Source organism: Sceloporus undulatus, chromosome 3 (assembly GCF_019175285.1).
Source record: "Sceloporus undulatus isolate JIND9_A2432 ecotype Alabama chromosome 3, SceUnd_v1.1, whole genome shotgun sequence".
NCBI lineage: Eukaryota > Metazoa > Chordata > Lepidosauria > Squamata > Phrynosomatidae > Sceloporus > Sceloporus undulatus.
Window position 1 is genome coordinate 185,213,973 of NC_056524.1, and position 14,758 is coordinate 185,228,730.

Sequence of the window (14,758 nt, forward strand, 5' to 3'; positions counted from 1 at the left end):
TCTGCAATGGCTAAATATATGCCTAAAGTGGATTACTGCTTGTGTCACTAACAGGATGCCAGCCATTGTTTCATATGAGGTTTTACATGACTTCTCAATTGCTTCAACCCATATAGGGGTGCAGGGGCACGGTGCAAGACAGAACAGACTCCCACAGTTGCACCCCACTGATTTCAGTGGGAGTTATTTTATAGGGTTAGCACATTTTTTAACACACAAACACACCCAAGAGTAAGGATAAAAACAAGAGATTAAGACAATTCATCTGGTGTTGTGATTTAGCCAATTTCCAGGAAAGTTTATTAAACGTGAACGGCAGATCAAACAATTTTGTGTAACAAGTCACAGTCATCATTTTACGGAATGATATGGAATATATAAGATCACATTTGCTGTACATAGCTTTAAATATAATAAACCTGTTATAAGCTTTATAAAAAGTTGACTTTATGCAGCTGACCTTCAAATACACCTATTTCCTGTTACTTGAAAAAAAAAACCTGTATAAATAATTTGTTTTTTTAAAAATCCAAGACTTAACAAAAAAAGCTACAACCATACTGGAACTTCCACAATGGTGTCCATGTTCCAGAAATTCAGCTTTATTTTAAAATAAAGTCTAAATGCATTTTTATACCAGCTCTAAAATGACACTATGACATCTAATTCCATGAACATTTAGACCACACTTGTATTTCTTCTATCCATGCTGTCACAATGATACTGAGTGACAATGGTTTCTAAAATATGTTCAAGGATCTCCCAGTGAGATCTGATGCAAATCAGTCAAAGTCTGTCATATGCTACCTGTGGCTTGCTATATGGTTACTGGTACATTGCAAATGTAAAATTTTAAGAAATTTCCTTACAGCAATCTACTAGATGAAAGAGTCCTAATTGTTAGGATGATGTTGGCAACGTGTTTGAAGCCTATAAGGCAAGTGTAGACGTAGCACCTAACCATGGTTAGCACTAGCCATGGTTTTTTGCCTTATCCTGGTTTAGAGTGCAAATGTATAGTGGAACAGTGACTTGGTTAAGCAGGTAAAGAAAAATTAAAAGAGAAACCTGCTTGTTATCTTGCAAAATGTTTTTAATCACAGTTTATTTGGTGCTGAAGTATTACTTAAGCATGGTTAACCCAAACCATGGTTTCAAAATCCACTTCAAATCATGTTTTCATCTTTCAATCTCCCAGGTAACCCTTAACCAAGGTTTAGGCATTCTGATAAACAACTTCTCTGGTTAAGGTAAACAAATCACATTATCTATGCATGGTAGCAAGGAAGCTGAGTATTCAGAATTATTTGGGTAGATCTTCTCAATTAAACAAAAACCCAAAAAACTAGGAATAAGTTGTTTGTGTTAAAATAGTACAAGGGTCATTCCTAGTAAAAGTCATTATTAGAGAAATAGCATGGATCACTAATAGAAAGACTCTGAACCAAATATATAAATATGTCTTTGTTGTAACTTAAGACACAGGACTCTATCACACAGGAGGCAAACATAATGAAAACATGATTAAAATGTGGTAATAGTGCAATTGGGGGGAAGATTATCACATCCCCACGAGCTTCTCCCATTCATATCCCATGCATAAACAGTCATTATTACCCAAAGATGTATCCATTACAGTTTACGCACAGGACACCAATGGGAGAAGCATGTGGGGGTGTGATAATCTACCCTCCGATCATGCTATTATGTTTTAATCACATTTTCAGGATGCTTGTCTCCGTCTGATAGTGTCCATAGCTAGTTCAGCTGAACAGAATTCAAAAGTACTTCATTAGAACTTCACACATTAACATGCGGGTCTCTGAAGATTTGCTGCAATTTTGAAGATGTATTTATAATACTTGAGGGTATCTGTATATGGGGAATGGGTGTATTTATTTTTACCTACAAGAAGAACAGTGGGAAATTTTTATCCTGAGTAAGAAGTAAAATCGTATTCCTATGGGGTACACTCCCATCCAAGCCCTTTGAACTGGCAGTATAGAATATCCAAAATCAATGTTAAAAAGTTCTTGGCAATTTCACTTTATGAACACTTGGTCATATAGGAAGAGGTACTTGGGGAGTGTAGAGAAGGCAGAGGCTTTTAAGAATTACTGATAATTTAAAAGGAATTATTAAATTCAGCTCCCTAATCCATCTGCCTCAATAAAAATCAAGGCCACAAATTGGCCAGCGATAAGTACTTTTAAGTCCCACTGAATTCAACAGGAGCAGATTTAAGCTATAGGACTTTTAAAAGGTTTAAATGCAGCTAAGTGTGGCCAATCAGTAATAATCAAGGTTAATTCAGAATAATCAAATCCTGAATTATTAAGACAGAGATGTGATATTGGAGCGTCCACCTGGGGGTGCAATAATCTTCTGTGCAGTACGTCTTGCAACATGATCATCTGCTTGAGATCCTAGAAGAACAGATATGTAAGTAAATCTCTACGAATAAGCACATCAGGAAATGCATTTACTGATGCAACTGTCCCACTATTATGATTATGTGAGAGATACACAAATTGCATGGACAATACCATAAGCCAGAATCCTTTAAGGCAGTCATGAATGCATAATGTAGAGTTACGCACTGTTACGTATTCATGATCCCTATGTAGTCACTGTGTAAGCCCCCCAATTCTCACTTCCTAGAAAGCAGCTGCTGTGATCAATGGGGTGGGGTCCATTCCAAATCAATTGGGAAGCACCTGGCAGATAGTCTAGTACAAACAGGAATTGCAACATGGTCATGTTATTGCCCATCACAGTGGAGATTGCTCACTGGAGAGGGTGAAATAGCAGCCAGCTGCTTCTTGAGTGACAAAGGAATGGGCCTCCATTGATCATAGTAGCTGCTTCCTGGTAAGTGATGATTGTGGGGGTTGGACTAGAAGTCATAGCTACACCATAGCTACAGTGCTTACATGTCCATAGACATTTCATTAGAAGTACATGTATATAGGTTTATTTATATATATTGCAACCTATATGCCCATTGAACCAGATAAGGTTGATTTCTTAAGAGATTTGCACAGGATTAAATATATTGATAGCTAAAATCCTGTACCATGGTGACAAAGTGTATAACTCCACCAGTGTACCACTGTTGAACGACCCTTAACCTTTACAGTGCAAAAGACTTTTTCGGGACTTTAACATAGCCTTGTGGCCAAGTAGTGCACAAAGGACGGGGAAGAGCACCTGGCTAGCATTTGACTGCTGTTCTACAGCTGAGAGTAAAGAAGAGATGTCATCCTCCTGGATTTCCAGCAAGTTGATGGCCTTCTTGCTAAAACTTATGGAGACTTGTTGGATGATATTTGTTATTTTCCCCCCATGTGTATCCATCCTCCATTGGACACTGACTGTGGAGGGCATGTTTTGGTGCTGAAAATATCTGTTGTGTTGGAGATGACTTCACTGTGCAAAGAGGTACTGAATACCTCTTTCTGCAATGACCGGAAAACCACCAACAGGATTCTAGACTAATTAACAAAGGAATTAGGGTCGATTGACTCTCATTTTTCCTTTTCCTTGTTGGGTGTCAAAGTGAGATAATGTAACTCAGAAAGTACTGAGGAAAATTTTGCCAAGTATAACTGGAATCACATCAGATTTAGAAACGGAGCTGTGATAATATGATAGGAGTGAATAATAAAAGACACTGGCTGACATCATGCTCAGCATTAATAAGATCTTAAATTGAGGGATTCACATTTAAAGTAATTAATAACCAAATGTGATTCCCCCCACAACCACATATTTTAGCCTGGCAGCATCATGACCAAAAGCATTTCCAAGGTGTTGTGGGCAGGGCCTCATGGGGAATGCAGTACTCTCTTGGTTGTGAGACAGACTGAGGGAAAGAGTTGCTGCCTGTCTTTGATGTGCACAGCAACTGAGCAGTCACTGCAGACATTATTCCCCAGAGCCTGATCTGCAGCACCTTGAAAATCCCTAGGTCAGGATGCTGCCAGGCTGTGTTCATGATGCTGGATCTCAGCATCACGTATCTAACAGTTTCACTGGCATATGAAAAACTGAAAAAGCTAAAGCACTTTTTAGAGCAGGTGGAAGTTAATGCTTAACCTCCCACGTTGCAATTAATGACATCTGAAAGTACTTAACTGGCTGGACTCAATCCAAAGGTATTCTTGGACAGCCCTTAATAGCTAAGCACTTCAGGATTAGAAGAAGATTAAAACACCTTTGGAGTTTCATGCCTGAATGGAGGGTAAATATTATGCTATTCAGAATAATTGCAGCAAACCCATATGAATAATGGCACAAAGAGTGAGAATTAATCCTACCAACAAGAACCTATAAAGGGACTAAAAATTTCAAACTGTCGTTCAAGGATCAAAACATGGGTTCAGTGATCAAAACATGCTTGTGGGTTTATTCTCCAAAACTGGGACGGAAGTTGTGTGAGCCTTTGGATGTTGAACTCACGTGTTTCCTATTACCTTACTAAGAGGAGTCAGAGTAATTACAGCTGTTTATACCATAAACTCATTGCACTATATCAGAGGTGGAAGCCCACACAGCCAATGGTGAGGAAGGTAGCTCAACCCCCCCTTGGTTAGGAGAAGGGTTTTTACCTTCAATGTTGGTTTTTCCCCTCTTTTACTTTGAGCTTGCATTGAGTATAGACTGTTGGTTCCTGCTGCTATCTTTTTCTGTCTTTTGAATAAAGAAATAAAGAATAAAGAAACAATCCTCCCCCCTGTTGTTGCTGCAAAATCACTTAATCTTTCTACATCATTCATACTTAAAGTCACCTTCTTTAATCATCCATTTTTTAAAACCTGTAGTCTGCAAGGTCCTGCAGACAGCTAGTGTCGAGAAGAGCTAACCCCCCCCCCCCAAAGTATACTGTTTGTAACAAGACTGAGACCTGCAGGGAGTCATTGTCCCCTTAATGGTTCTGTAGAAAAGGAAACTTCAGCAGCTGTTGCTTGTCATGCAACCAGATAACAATAAATTCCTTCTCCTGCAATTTCGTCTTCTGCAAACTCCAAAAAAGGACAAGAACTATTTCCAGTTTTCACTCTGGCATGTCATGTAAGATCTCAGCCACAGTTCCTGGTTCTAGCAAAGTTTTAAAGCACATTATGCCTTGGTTTAGTCCTTCTTCATCACTACAGAGACATCAAGATAAGAAGAGCAGGACACAGGTCCCATCCATGGTTATGGTTTTTAAATTCCCCACTAGGCCTTGTGAAATAGCTTCACTTCATTACTGCATGAGGCAGCCTATCTCCAGTTGGCATGAATAGGTATTTCATACCCACTGTTTCACTTCTTGGTTGGTTTCCCTTTGCCCCTCACTGGCTCACCAGTTGAGCAACTGTTTCCCAAAATCTATCATACCTGGGATGTAACCAAACCACATGATTTTGATACTACTCTTAATTCCCATGGCTCGATCCTATGGATTGTTGAGATTTGTAGAACGTTCTGCCAGAGAGCTCTAATTCTGTAATTATGGGGAGTTGTTGTTGTTGTTGTTGTTGTTGTTGTTGTTGTGTGCCTTCAAATCATTTCTGACTTATGGTGACCCTATCTGGGTTTTTTCTTGGCAAAAATATGTTCACAGGAGGTTTGCCATTGCTTTCCACTGAGGTATGGGACTTTCCCAAGGTCACCCAATGGGTTTTATGGCTCAGTGGTGGATTGAACCTTGATCTCCAGAGTCATGCAAAATCCAGCACTCAAGCCACTCCACCAATCATGGTACGGGACTAGAGAATTCAAAGTACCTCACCAAGCATATGGGATATCCAGTATCTCCTAGCAATATATATATAACCTCTCCAGTTTTTTTTAGGGGGGGGGGGCGGAGTGCACCCCACCCCCTATCAAATTTCCCCCAAAACATGCTCTAAGGATTTGGGGGGTATATTTGCCATAGTTTGGGTCCCCTGAGCCATATTAGTTGTTGTTTTTTTAATACCAAGAAGTGAATGAAAGTCACCTCCTGTTTTTAAAAAAGTCTTTTCTGGACCTACACTGGCTGGGAGGGGGAGTCAAAAACACAGCAAAAATGCCCTCATGCTTCCTAGAGGCTGTTTGGAGGGGGGATTGAGTATTTTCTTTGGGTATTTTCTTTACCCTTGAGATAAAAGTATTTTCTTTACCCCAAAAACATCCCTAGGGTGCTGCATACAGCTCATCGGCTGCATTTCACCCATCCCTATATTAGAAATATGTTTAGGGTTTCTCTCTCTCTTTCTTTTTTAAATAAATTACTTTTAAAAGTTTTAAATAACCATGTTAAATTAACTGTACATAATGTAGTCATATGAAGCCTGCTACTAATTCATATGTCCTTTTGAGCTCAGCAGGAATTAACAGCCTCAAGTTAACACCAGAATGTAAATTAGAATAAAATTCAAGTTTCAGTTTCTTAGCAAAATCTATGCTCCTTGTCATAGTTTAGTATTTTGGACTACAGCCCTCAGATTCTGAGGGATTCTGGACTGTGTAGCCCTGAAAACTAACTTTTCCAAGCTCTGCTCCTTCTTGGATAGTCAGAATGCTCTTTACATACCTCACATTGCTGTTTATTTTACCCATAAAATAAACTTACCTGACAGGCTGAAGCCTGACTGATGTAGATTACGGATTGCAGGAACCTGTATTTTGCCTGAACAGGTAGCTATTCTTGAAGTAGGTGTTGGTGCCACAGCTTTAGCAGTTACTATGACATCATGTACTGGTCCATCATAAAGCCCACGAGGAACACCATGAATTTCTGCCAGCTATAAAAGAACAAGAGGAAGAATCATAGTGGAGTACAATGGCTATTAACGTCATTCTGGGACATGTTCATGAGCAAGTAGTTCAGGACTGGAATCAAAAGCTTTTCAGTGCAATTTCTCTCCCTGAGCCCATAACAGGAGCAGATGGTGAATCTGACACCTGTCACCACAGGAGTGGTGAATCCATTCTTGGGGCCCTTTCACACTACAAAATTGTAGCACAACTGCCATAATTTCATCCTATGCAATCCTGGGGTCTGTAGTTTGGTGGGGCACTTGGGTTCCCCGGCTGAGAATTCTAAATCCCTCTCCCTAAACTGCAAACCCCAAGTTTCCATAAGATGTCATCATGGCAGTTAAAGGGGAAATCACAGTACTATAACTCTACAGTGTAAAAGGGCTGTTGATCTTCTGGCTACTCCTCCCACTCTTCATTGCTCATTATATAAAAGACTGTCACAAATATACATTAAGTCCCTCATTACTATGGTGATTCATAAATAAAATGTGGGAATCACCATGGTCTAACTGCTAGATTATGACTTTAACTTTGAGGACCCCTTCTCAATTAGCACTTTTCAATAAAAAATTATCAGCTAAATGTTGGCACGGCGGTGGGTCCAAGGGTTTTTACATGCATATGTAGTGGGACTGTCTGTGTGTTCATAGGTTTTGGGGTGAAGTGATAAAAGAGATTAATAAAATTATAGGCAAGAATGTTCATTTGAGCAAAGAGAATTGTATAACATTAAATTTGAAGAACAAGGGACTGAAGAATAATGAAGAGAAAGCAATAAAGTATATATTAAAAGCAACAAGGCTGTGATAGCATCAGGATGGAAAGAAAGTAAAAACTGGAACTTGACCAAGGTAGATAATTATTTGGTAGATAACTTGTTTGATATTATTAGTGAGAGAAGACTAAAATATACTGGAGAAAGGAAAGTAGAAGCTTGGAATTTGGGTTGGGAAATCCTGCTTGAGAAGGTTAAAGGAAATACGGGGTACAATGAAGTCAATAATGTAATTAAATCTCTCATATTAAATATTAGGTACTAATTGTAAACAGTGTACTGATTCTAAACTCTATCAAGCTGTGCGGGAGGGGGGAGTAGGGAATGGGGTATATGCAACATTGTATATATGTTAAAATAATTTAATAAAGACAAAAATTAAAAATTAAAAAAAAAAAGATTATGACTCTGGGAAGCCAGGGTTTGAATCCCCACTCAGCCATGGAAACCTACTGGGTGACCTTGGAGAAGTCACACTTTTTTAGCCTTTGAGGACAGCAATTATCCATGCTGTCATAGTTTAATTTTTGTTGTTATTATTATGTACTTTCAACTTGACTCTGACTTATGGGAACACTATCATTGGGCTTTCTTGGTAAGATTTATTCAGAGGGGGTTTCCCATTATTATTATTAAAGTTTATTTATAAAGCATGCAAACTTACAGTGCTTTATAAACATTAATAATAATAACAGGGAACCTCCTCTGAAAAAATCTTGCCAAGAAAGCCCTATGATAGGGTTCCCATAAGTCAGAGTCAAGTTGAAAGTATATAATAACAACAAAAAATTAAACTATGACAGCCTGTGTGTGGCTCTCAAGGTGTCGAAATTGCAATTCCCATCTGCTCTAGCCAGCACAGTCTACTCTAAAATATGGGCATTGCTTTGATGAGATGTAGTCAAGGCCAGCAACTTAACATTGGTGTGGTACAGACCGCGGAAAAGGGGCAGTCTGCAGCCGCTCCTTTTCTTGCTGGGTTGGAGGCAGGGCAGCCTCACTGGCAGCCCCTGCAACCCCAACCCGGTGCTTTTCCATGCCACAGAGAAGCAGCAAAATGCCGCTTCTCCATGGCTTGGAAAGAGGTGTCCATGGGGCTTCATGCCTCCAGACACCCCGACAGGTGTGGTGAAAAGGAGAAAGAAGCTCCGTTTCGCGTGGAGGCAGCGCATGCACGCACTTCCATATGAACTAGGACTGGAGAGTGTACAGATGCTGTGTGCTCCCCAGCCCTAGTTTTGGCCTGAGGACGGCACTTCTGCACCGTTTGTACTAGGCAATTAATGACAAATTTAGTGAGGATAAGGCTATCAATGGCTATGAGTCACAGTAGTTATATACTGCTTCCAGAGCCAAGGACAGCCTATTTCTAAATACTAGAACAACAGTAGAAGATGGCTATTGCCTTCATGTCCTCCTTGTGGGCTTCTTGTTGAATATTCTGGGAAAGAGGATATGGTGGAGTAGCTTGGCCTTTGGTTTGACCTAGCTGGACTCTTCTTGTGTTCTTCCTATACTGTGTTATTATTTGACAGGAGAGGAAGAAGGTCAATGAAGACAACCAGATTAAGTGCCCAGAGTATCAAACAGAACTGCCCAACCAAATTACTATCACATGCAATCAGCAACTCAATGGTTTGAAACCCCAATTATGGTTGAATAGGGAGTCTATGAATCTCAGCTCAGCATAAATGAGGAAGAATATATTTCAGGAATTTCATTCCCGGGATGATTAAAAATGACACCATGCGTGTCTTTCTTTCCAACATAAAATTAACACAGTCTGACTGGTAGCAAACAGCCCAGAGGACCTTAAACATCTCAGAAATCAGAATCAGACAGGGTTAAAAGGGGTTACTCCAATTCCAGCCACACTCCTCCCAAAGTACATAAACAGAAAGGGGGCAAAAATAAGGTAGATACATCTAAATCTATGAGGATGTATTCAAACTAATGCTTCTTATTTATCAAATGATGATGACTACTTTCTCAGGCAATTCGGCAAATGATTCCACAATGAAATAATGTCTGACAGGGTGGAAATTGTGCAGCCCATGAGGGCTTTCTGTGTAGCCACTATTATCCTATTGGTGAAAAAAAAATGAGGAAAGGGGTTAAAACTGGGGAAATACTCCCCCTAAATCCTCTGGGAGGTATACTTTGGGTCCAATTTTGGGAGAAAGGCAGGATATAAATCAAATAAATAAATAAATAAATAAATAAATGTATTTGCTATTTTGATCCCTTAAACAGACCCAGCATGCTGAAGTGGTTGAGCACTGGACTATGACTTCCAGTGCAGGTTTGATTCCCAGCTTGGCCATGGAAACCCAATGGGTGAGCTTGGACAAGTCACACACTTTTACCCCCAGAAAACCCTTTGATAGGTTCACCTTAGGAAATGACTTGAAAGCATACAACAAGAACACACTTGAACCAAAAAACCCAATAATGGCTAAATACATCAATATTGATGTATTTTAGAATGCAGATGTGACCAAACCATCAATTTCCATTTTGCAAAAATGCCCAGGTATGGGCCCAGCTCAGGCCCTGTGAAACTTCCATGCCTTCTTTCCTGGGTTTACAGGATAGGATGACAATCACTTTTTGTTGACAAGAGGAACAAGGACTTGAAACAGATGGGCGGCAAGGAGCGGCCTTTGGCTGCTCCAGCCATGATTGGTCCAGGACTGCTGCGACCACACAGCCTGCTCTCAATGCAGGCTCCTGCCACGGTCCCAAATAGGCTGCCATCAGAAGCGAATTGAATCAGCTTCTTTTTCTGGCAGTTTCAGGCTGCCTTTGGATTAGTTTCCAGATGTTTTGGGGGCATGCATTATCTGAACACCACACCCTCGAAGCACCTGGAAGCCACTTTTTTTGGCCCATCTGTTTTGGGCCACCGCCAATTGTCCTTTTCCTTTTGGAAGCCCTTCCACGCATGTAGTAGTGCGCTGATGGGAAGATTCTACATACCATACAGGAATATCAAGAGGTCTGAAAGACCAGTAGGTACCTGGCTAGTCTCTCATGTATGCCACTAAAAATACCTGACCCATGGAAGCACAATACAGAGAAGCAATATTGATATCTCTTAACAACAGGTAATGTGTGTATACACTGAAGCATCTATAGGTAGGAGATGGCTATAGGCAGGGATGTTGTAGGCAGAGATGTTGTAGTGGCCCTTAAAGTCAGGAGCATTAAAAACAAGGATGGGCAACTGTGAAGGAGGATTTCACATGTGACCCCCCATGAGCTGTCTCCCTAGTCCCAGAATCATTATGAACATTACCATCATTCAAATATTTATATCCCACCCTCTATTAAAAGATGTCAGAAAGGATTTGAGTAGACGTATAAGTAGACTCAATGTAAACAAGGTGAAACAATTTAAAACAATAATAATTTAGATAGATCAAAAACATGTCAGATACAATGAACAAAAAAAACCTAAGCAGTTAAAAAGAAAACTAGACCAGTTTTAAAAACATGTGCATTAGCATTCTGAGGTAAACCAGTTAGGCCCCAAGGCCTATCAAACAGTGTCATTAGAAGTGACACCACATAATTCTGAATTCTAAGATTTGGTTCAAAATTAACTGGTTTCAATGATTTTTTCCCTTGGGGTTTGGAAGGAGAAGTAGTGGTCAGTGGGGGCAAAGTGCTAGGTTTTGTGGTGGTATGGATTATATTACTGGTGTGTGAGGGTAGAACATTCAAATGAGATTTTTTTTAATGGTGGTGGGGATTGTTTCCTTAATTGCACTTTGGGGAAGGTGAACTAGGATCCCACTTTTACATGCAAACACCATTGCACCAGGTTTCTTTTGTTGTTTTTTAAAATGCAAAATGACTACATCAGTGTTGAGATCCGCTGAGTTCCTCTGGAAGTCTTGGTGCTGCTGTAATCATTTTGCATCTGGATAATCCAGACATTTATCTGATCCTACCATCACAAGGTGCAAAGGGGTCATGCAGTAGGGGAAGTTCAGAGTCTGTATGTTAAGTCCAGAAGAGGGAATTTGGATGCTGCAGAGGGAGGGAGGAAATACCAAAATACCCCCCCCCCCCAAAAAAAAGGCATAAGGGAATCTTATGCATGCATATACAATGAGGTGAAAAGCAAAGGCGGAAGTACAAGAAAAGGAGGAAATAGATAACCTCAAGACTGGCTGATGCCCAAATTGGAAGCATTCAAAACATATTGGAGAAAAATCAATTTCTCATCCCATTTCCTGCATGGCATAATTCAATGTCATTTGAAGATGCTTAGAATTTGAAGGATCACAGCCAACATCTCCAATCCAGCATGCTCTCGATATATAACTTGACAACAACTCCCATTATTCTTGAGCACAAATTTTCAGTGGCTGGGGATAAAAGTGATATCAGTCCAGCACAACTTTTGGAGAACAGGTTGGAAATTGCTAGACTCCTGAAAGCAGGAAAAAGGAAGAAGCTAGGATCTCCTGCTTTAAATATACAGTACTTTATGGTGAAATGTTTTTTGGGCATCAACATTTCTCATTTAATAGTTTCACAACAATGTTTTGCTGAATGGTTGCTAGGGGATGTAGATTATCCTAGATTTGTCTGTACAGATCTAGGGCAGTAGATGATCCACTGACTCTGAATAAAGCTGATTGAACTTTTTTGACATGTCCAGCCTCTGGTGAAGGTCCTGGACAGCTGTGTCAATTTTGACCTAGATTTCTGGACTCTAATTATTAAGAGTCAAATCAAAGACTACCTGTAGCATACAGTATATAACTATATTAGGTTTTTTTTTTTTTTTTTTTTTTTTTTTGTGGTGTTGGGGGTCCTCAAAGGTTAGTGCAGGAATATTCACTTAGAATTGGTCTCTGGTGTGGAAGGAAAAGACAATTTAATTATTTGCTTCTTGCTGCATCTGCACTTGTTATAAGGAACTTCCTTTAATTTCAGTGGGTGCTTTTCCTGGTTTGCAAATGGCAAGGCTGCCCCCTATTGATCTCAATCAGGTCCACTGGAGGCAGGGGCAAAACTCCCTCCTTCCTCTAACATTAAGAATGCTTGATTCGTATCCTCCATAATATCTTGTCTTCTGAAGAAATAATAATAATAATAATAAAATTTATTTATATCCCGCCCTTCCAAAAAGATCAGGGCGGCGTACAATAATGCAACAAGTGCAAACAAATACAGGTTAAAAACATACAACATCAATAATATACAATCTAAAAACAATAGCAAAGGCCCCGATAGCCCATCCTCATGGCCACGGAAGAGGAGGGAGGCCCACAGGATATTTAGTCGGGGAATGCCTGCTTAAATAGGAAGGTTTTAAGATCCTTCCTAAATTGGGCCAGGGTGGTGGATGAGCGGAGCTCTGTGGGCAGCGTATTCCAAAGGGCTGGGGCAGCTGTGGTAAAGGCCCTTCTAGAAGTGGAAGCTAGCCTAGCCCCAGGCACCTTCAGTAGTTGCTGCCCAGATGTTCTGAGGGTGCGAGGCGGATTGTACGGGGAGAGGCGGTCCTTTAGGAATCCTGGACCCAAGCCATTTAGGGCTTTATAGGTAATAACCAATGCCTTATATTGAGCTCGGAAGCGAATGGGCAGCCAGTGGAGATCTTTAAGCACAGGTGTTATGTGGCTGGTCCTGGATACGCCAGTGACCAGCCGGGCTGCCATATTCTGTACCATTTGAAGCTTCCGAGTTTGGTATAAGGGTTGCCCCATGTAGAGTACATTGCAGAAGTCCAATCTCGAAGTTACCAGAGCATGTACAACAGTTTCTAGGTCCCTCCGGTCCAGGTATGGGCGCAGCTGGCGGATCAGCCGAAGCTGGTAACAAGTGCTCTTGACCGTCGCATTCACCTGAGCAGTCAGGTGGAGCGACGAGTCAAGAAGCACTCCCAGACTGCGCACGGAGTCCTTCACAGAGAGCGTGACCCTGTTCAGGACAGGTGGAACCACCGCCATTCCTGGACCGGGGGAACCTATCACTAGTACCTCCGTTTTCTCTGGATTTAGTTTGAGTCGGTTTTTCCTCATCCAGCCCATTACTGACTCCAGACAGGCCACGAGAGGAGAGACGCCATCCCCAGTCACTGCATCAGTCGGAGACATAGAGAAAATGATTTGGGTGTCATCAGCGTACTGATAACCCCGCGCCCCATGTCTCCGGATGATCTCTCCCAGCGGTTTCAGGTAAATGTTAAATAGCATGGGAGACAGAATGGCTCCTTGAGGGACCCCAGTTTTAAGGGTCCGCTCACTGGAGCACACGTCTCCCAGCTGCACCATCTGGGACCTCCCGGAGAGGTAGGAACGGAACCACTGGAGCGCAGTGCCCCCGATTCCCACCTCAGCCAGGCGCCCCAGAAGGATACCATGGTCTATGGTATCGAAAGCCGCTGAGATGTCCAAGAGCACCAACAGGGACACGCTTCCCCTGTCGACGCTCAGACGGAGATCATCGACCAAGGCGACCATGGTCGTCTCAACCCCGTGACCCGCCCGGAAGCCAGTTTGAAATGGGTCCAGATAATCAGTTTCATCCAAGACCGTCTGAAGCTGGATCGCAACCGCCCTCTCGATCACCTTCCCCAAGAATGGAAGCAGCGAAACAGGCCGATAATTATTATGTACCAGGGGGTCGAGGGAGGGCTTCTTTAGGATCGGTTTTACAATGGCCAATTTTAGATCCGATGGAAATCGCCCATCCCTCAAGGAGGTGTTAATTATCCGGTGTAACAAAGACGTTACCACCGGTCCCCCCCTGGGCCGCTAACCAAGAGGGGCAGGGATCAAGAGAGCAGGTTGTTTTCCGAACACTTCCGAGGATCTTGTCCACATCCTCGGTACTCACCAACTCAAACTGATCCAGTATAACATAGTCCGCGGAGGCTCTGGACACTTCTACCCTAGGCTCTGCCATAATATCGGCGTTCAGACCTTCGCTTATACGAGAAGTTTTTCCACGAAAAGTCATTAAACAAGTCACAGCAGGCCTTAGAAGGTTCAAGGATCTGGTTCAGGGCAGGAGGAGCTGATTAGCTCCTGACCACCCACCTCGCAATACGAGCACCATAGAACGAATTCTTTGTTGCTCGTGTTGCCTCTCCGTAGTCCTTTAACAGTCGGTCTAGGAGAGTCTTGTCGTCTAAGCAAAGGTGTTTCCGCCAACGGTACTCTAGCCGTCGCA

The 14,758-nt window shown here is 41.6% G+C and overlaps 1 protein-coding gene across 2 annotated transcripts in view; it reads right to left on the bottom strand.

Moving 5' to 3' along the window:
* Positions 1-271: 271 nt before the first annotated feature.
* The window catches only part of DPYSL4 (dihydropyrimidinase like 4), a 52,586-nt gene continuing 38,099 nt past the window's right edge, over positions 272-14,758 (bottom strand). For both annotated transcript variants that reach the window (XM_042460224.1, XM_042460225.1), the window contains exons 13-14: positions 6,602-6,773; positions 272-2,426 (exon numbers count right to left, since the gene is read on the bottom strand). In XM_042460224.1, the coding sequence (XP_042316158.1) occupies positions 2,335-2,426; positions 6,602-6,773 (264 nt within the window). In that variant the 3' untranslated portion in view covers positions 272-2,334. The remainder of the gene's footprint in view (positions 2,427-6,601; positions 6,774-14,758) is intronic.